A 6297-nucleotide genomic window follows, 5' to 3' on the forward strand; every position below is an offset into this window, starting at 1 on the left:
CTCCCAGTTTCTCCCGCCTACACGCCCCAGTGAGTGACCTCAGGCTGAGAGAATAATTCGTATTATTATTACAAACAAACTCACTCTCCGGAAGCCTGATTTCTCTGAGACCCGATTTATTTCCATGGAGACCCCCCTCCTCCTCTGCTTTCACCCCTTCTCCCCAGTTCCCCTTCCCTCCTCCTCCCTGCCCCCCAAGGCTCTGACTCAGCTCTCCCTCTTCCTCAAAGGCCACCTTTCCTCCCTCCCCTCTCTCCCACTCTGCCCTCCGCCATCTCTCTTCTCAGAGATTGTTCTCTGCCTGCCCCATTCCTGCTACGTGCAGATGTCCATATTTTGTATCCCAGTCACAGCCCCTGACCTGACCCATCTCAGCATCCCCTAAGGTACCCAAGGGGGAGCTGGCCAGCTTGACAGGGGTCCTACCTCCCCCAATCCCATTAATTCCAACCCCCTTCCTTTTGTATCAGAGATGCCCCAATGCCTCCTCATGTCCAAGACCCCATTCAATGCATCCTTTCCAAGAAGGGACCTGTAACCCCAAACTGAGTCACAAAACTTTTTTGTGTAGAAGATCCATAAGAGCAAATGGTTCAGACAGCCATTTGATGCTTGAATCCCTCAGCAACTCCCCAAGAAGTTCTTCCCTGAGACTTCAGATGGTGCCACTCTGCACTAGGGCTACGCATCTACCCCTTGGCTCCTTGGTTCACGCGCCTTGGTTCCCTTACATTGCCAGCCCTCAAACCCTGTCTACTCTTCCCTTGTCTTCTGTTTTCTTGAACTTGCCTCAAATTCCTATACTTTCAATGCTGATTTTGCAAAGTCCCCTTGTCTCCTACTTTCCTGTCCCTCCCCTTGAATCTATCACCTGTCTCCCAACAGTGCAGTGTCTCCATCTCACCCTTCACTCTCTACTCTCACTGCTTCTCTGGGAACACACGAGCCCTTGCCACTCTGCCTTTATCCCCACAAGTTCAGCAGTTCTTATGGAAGGTCTTTTCTTGAGGGAAGTCACATTTCTCCCCATCCCCACCCAAATAATAAAGCCTAGGCAAGAAGCATCTCCTTAAAGTTCTGCTCCCTTTTGTACTCTGCAGTTGGTGAAAAACCCAGATCCCATATAGAAACTGTCATTTGGCTCTGGACAGAATGGAGGGTTGTTATCCTACTAAAATCCAACTTCTGATTCCTCCCACTCTGTGTAAACAACAACAACAAACAAGGCCATGAGACACTTTTTCTGAGTGTGCTATTCTTGGTGGAGCTAAAACTGAATGTTTTGGCTCAGCATTATTATTTCTCTCACCAAAAATATTGGGACACTAGGAAATGGGAAATCAGAAGAAAGCATGACAGTTGTTGAGAAGAGATGGGGTATGTATAGTCCCAGTCTGTGGCCTCAGCATTCTGTGAGAAAAGACAAAGGACAGGCCCAGGGGACAAGAGTGAGCAACTAACCTTCTGGTCCCTTCAGGGAATGAGGTGATTGCAGTGGACTGGAAGGGTCTGAAGGATGTGGACCAGATCAACATGGACAGCACCAGCTCACTGCATGGGAGCAGCCTCCACCGGCCTTCTACGGAGGTAAGGCCTCCATGCTTAGCTGCCCCCTTTGCTGGAGAACTCAGAGATCCCAAGAACAGCCATAAACGAAGCCCCTAAGTGTCTAGCTGCCTGATCTTTGAATTCCCTTTCCAAATTTCATGGCAACATCCCCAAAACTCCTTCAGACTGACACTTTTACAGAACATTTTTTCCCGCTTTTCTGAAAATACATGCCAGCCGTTCCCACTGAGATCCTACTTCCCCAAGTTAGCCTCAGGAAAGCTGGCTGCACTCTGCATACTTCTAGACATCCTTCTGAGGAGTGTGGGTTTACACACACCCTTGGAAGTGCCTACAATACCATTCCTTTCCTCTCTCCTACAGCAAACGCGAACTGATTTCTCCTGGGATGGCATCAATGTGAGTGTACTTGTGCCCAGCCTTCCCCAGTCCACACTAACCCCTCTTCTTTATAGTCTCCCTTAGACCCTCCAGAGGACACGTGCTGCCTAGCTCCAGCAGGCACTGTGGGCCCTCCCATGCTCCACCGTGTCCTCCATTTTCAAGAGTGATTGGAGTATATACCTCCTGGGGACTCTAGGATATATGACCTGCCCCAGTGCATATTATTTGTAGAAACCGCGGACCCCTCTCCACTCATAGAACATCCCTATACCTTCTTGTTCTTTGATTCTCCTCCCATATTCCCTATTCCAGCTCTCCATGGAGGACACAACTTCCATCCTTCCGAAACTTAAGCGAAACTCTAACGCCTATGGCATTGGGGCCCTGGCCAAGTCATCTTTCTCAGGTGAGACCTGCAACCTGGAGATGCATCCAGACAAGGGAATACTTATAAGCTCCTGGTCTCTGTCTCCTCATCCTTTCAAGCTTGATAAGGGCCCATATCCCCATATACCCCTGAGTTATTTGTTCTTTTTTCCAAGCTCCTGTGTCCTCCTCGAGGCTTGTCCCTCTTATGTTGAGTCCCGTGGGATACTTGCTCTAATGGGATGGCAATCCTATGGCCTGGGCAGGGATGATGCGGGGCAGGGTCTAATTTGTGATATTCTGGAGGATATGGAGAATGTCTGGCTCCTTAGGGATCTCAAGAAGCATGAAGGACCATGTGACAAAGCCCACAGCCATGGGGCAAGGCCGGGTGGCCCATATGATTGAGTGGCAGGGCTGGGGAAAGGCCCCAACCATTCAGCCGCAACACAGCCACGAGGCCGTGCGCAGGGATACGGATGCCTACTCCGACCTCAGCGATGGCGAGAAGGAGGCGCGCTTTTTAGCAGGTACTTGAACCTCGAACCCTCAAGAGATATGTTTTGAGATGACCACAGACTGACTCTCCAAACTGTTTCCCTATGCTGACCCCATCCATATGCTGACCCTAGGCTTACATTTCCCAATAATTTCAAGTGTTTTGACCGGATGCTGAGAAGGGCCTTCAAACATGCCTGTATTATGATCTTACAAATGAAAGAAATTCTAAGGATTTGTGAGCCTCCTTTTCCTGATGCTTTCCCTCCTACATTGGAGACCCCATGACTCCCTTAGTAGAGAGAAATGCAGGAGCCTTGGGTTTCAAAGCCTCTGCTTCTACTCATGTTTCTAGAAGTGAAAGAAGGCCAGGCCTTGGGGATCTCTTCTAGCCTTAGCCTGTCAGCATTTTGTGTCAGGAATTCACTTACTGGGCTCATTACTTGTGACAACCTCTTCATGCTCAAGGAAACTAGACTAGGAGACAGCGGTCTACAGAAGGAGTTGAGTTCTAGGAACGCAGTATAGGTTCCATTACAGACGTGTAGTTTACCCATAAGGGTGGCAGAGCTCTTATGACAGGTCTAAAAAAAATGCCTACAAAGAGGGATAGGTCTAGCAGCAAGGCAATATTTGGTGTGTTGGTGGTATGGGTGATGGAGAAAACAGCAGGACATGCAGAGGTTGGGACAGGGCAGTAGCAATACAAGCTTCAACTGACTCATTACTTTGACTAGAATAGGGTCCCCCAAGTACAACCATGTCCACTATTATACCCTTCTTTCTCCTTCCAGTCCCTTGAGCTTACAGTTTATAACACTGTAGACCCACATTCCCTTGATGTGCCTTTGGGGATTCTCTGTTATTCTTGAAACTTGCCAGTTAGCTTCTGCTCTCAACCGCCTAATACTAGGTTCAATTCCTAAAAACCTGCTCAGATGAACTTTTGGAATCCCTAACTTTAATCTCGCTAGAGACCCCTAACTCTTTCCCCTAGGCATCCTAAATCTGACCTTCTGGGAAGTCCCACAATATTGCCTTGTTTCAAGGTATATACAAAAACTATGCTGTTCAATACAGTAACTACTGGCCACTTGAAATGTGGCTAGTCCAAATGGAGATGTGCTCTAAGTGTAAAATACTGACTGGATTTCAAAGACTTCATATAAAAAAAAGAATGTAAAATATCTCATTAATAGTTTTTATTTTTTATTTTTTTAAGAGAGAGAAAGAGAATTTTTTAATATTTATTTTTAAATTTTCAGTGAATATAACATCTTTTATTTTTATGTGGTGCTGAAGATCCAACCCAGCACCCCACGCATGCCAGGCGAGCGCGCTACCGCTTGAGCCACATCCCCAGCCCCCCATTAATAATTTTTATATTGATGATATGGCAAAATGATAATCTTTTATACATACTGAGCTACATAGGGTATAAGATATATTGTTAAAGTGAGTTTTACTTGTTTCTTTTTTATTTTCTTAAAATGAAACTGGTGGCTTGCATTCTGATTCTGTTGAGCTTCGCTGCAGTAGGGTGTCTCTGCCCCCTTTGCGTGTGTCTGCGGGTTCCCTGAGGAATCTCGTGGTGACTGCACTTCTTCTCCCAGGAGTCATGGAACAATTTGCTATTTCCGAGGCCACACTCATGGCCTGGTCTTCCATGGATGGTGAGGACATGAGTGTCAACTCCACCCAGGAGCCACTGGGCTGCAACTACAGTGACAACTACCAGGAGTTGATGGAGAGTCAGGGTGAGAGATGGTTCCAGAACCTAACCCCTGGGGCCTAAGAGGCTCCCCGGTTTCTGGGCTGCCTCTATCTACCTGTCCAGGACTTTCCTGTTGGTCTCGACTCTCCCACTGTCCTCCCACTCTGTGCACCCGCTGTTTTACCCTCAGTCTTCTGTGTTGTCATTACTGCCTCTGATGTTCTGTGGCCCCTTCAACCTTCCTGATTCTCTTTACAGATGCCCTCGCTCAAGCCCCCATGGATGGCTGGCCTCACTCCTATGTGTCCCAGGGCATGTACTGTCTGGGATCGTCTGATGCCTGGGAAGCAAGTGACCAGTCCCTCATTGCCTCTCCAGCCACAGGATCCTACCTTGGACCTGCATTTGATGACTCACAGCCCAGCCTACATGACATGGGGCCTGTCCACCCTACTTCAGGATACTCTGCTCAGGAGCCTCCACCGTTGCTGGGGGGAGACACTGACTGGGTGCCAGGGGTGGGTGGGGTGGACCTGGCTAGGGGCCCTGCTGAGGAGGAGAAGAGGCCACTGGCCCCTGAGGAGGAAGAGGATGCGGGATGCCGAGACCTGGAGTCGCTTTCCCCACGAGAAGACCCTGAGGTGTCCACTGCTCTCAGCAGGAAGGTGTCTGATGTCACATCTTCAGGCGTGCAGTCCTTTGATGAGGAGGAGGGTGAGGCCAACAACTAGCTTCTTCCCACGCCACTCTCACCTGAGGGGCATGGCTGCAACCCAGACCCTCCCTTGCCCCAGCAGCACAGCTGAAACCCGGGCAGAAGACCTCGGGGGAACCCTGGAGCTTCCAGCCCTCGCCTGGAAAGTGGAGGACCCACAGGGGTTGTGTCTAGGCTTACGCTCTAGAAACCACAGGCCCGGAACTGAGACCCAGGCAACTATATGGCTGTGAACCTGGCATGGTAGTGAGAGAAGAGCCGTGGCTGTGGGTCTCTGGGTCTGCCTGTGTGCAGCCCAGAGACAGGAGGGCAAGGGGCCTGCTGGAGACTGGATCTCAGTTCTTTGCTCCCTGATTCCGTCTTCCAGGAGCCTTGGCTGTGCTGTCTGAATGCCTCTTTTCTCCATTTCACTCTTGCTGTTCCCGACTCTGTGTTTCCTCTGGCAGTGGCCCCAGCTTATTCCCACTGTGAGGAGCAGACCTCATGGCTCGGCGGGCACTGAAGGGCACGTAGGTGTCCAGGGTGGGACAGTCTGCCCTCGATGGGTAATTTGGCTTCTGAGATCAGGAGCCAAGGAGGAGGTGGACGTGGCAGCTGGATTTACAGGGAGTACAAGCGTGATTCTTTATCTCAAGGCCTGCCCAGAGTTAAGAGGGTTACTAATGAGATCAAGGACAAACACGGCAGCTTGTTCTAGGATCTCGATCTCGAATGTCCCATGGTTGAAAGGAGGATCCTGAGATCTGGGAAAAGACCAGCTGGGGCTGGCTGCTCCAGCTCTGGCCTTCCTGCCTTCTTCCACCCCTTGCTCCAGGATTCTGGCCCTGAGGAGGGTGAGGGACACGAGATCTGCTGACACAGGATGTAGGTGTCCTGGCTGGTGGGGAGCATGAGGGCCAGGGCTCCTCCCACCCACCCTAATTCTCTGGAGCTGTTTACACTTTTCTCTTTGCCTTTTCTACATTTTTATAACTTTGTGGGACTCAGGGTCGAGCAGGGCAGAGGGAGGAGTCGGGTGCTGCTGCTGCCTCGCCCGATGAGGCTGGTGGTT

The 6297-nt window shown here is 50.2% G+C and overlaps 1 protein-coding gene across 1 annotated transcript; it reads left to right on the plus strand.

Annotated features, from left to right (window-relative positions):
• Window positions 1–1354: 1354 nt before the first annotated feature.
• Fam131b (family with sequence similarity 131 member B) lies at window positions 1355–5945 on the plus strand. The gene is made up of 7 exons (XM_015493924.2): window positions 1355–1377; window positions 1478–1587; window positions 1933–1968; window positions 2266–2359; window positions 2652–2849; window positions 4431–4574; window positions 4790–5945. Exons 2-7 carry the CDS (start codon window positions 1534–1536, stop codon window positions 5260–5262), a joined length of 999 nt encoding a protein of 332 aa, XP_015349410.1. The 5' UTR covers window positions 1355–1377; window positions 1478–1533; the 3' UTR covers window positions 5263–5945.
• Window positions 5946–6297: the final 352 nt, after the last annotated feature.

The sequence above is a fragment of the Marmota marmota genome, unplaced genomic scaffold (genome assembly GCF_001458135.2).
Source record: "Marmota marmota marmota unplaced genomic scaffold, marMar, whole genome shotgun sequence".
Classification (NCBI taxonomy): Eukaryota; Metazoa; Chordata; class Mammalia; order Rodentia; family Sciuridae; genus Marmota; species Marmota marmota.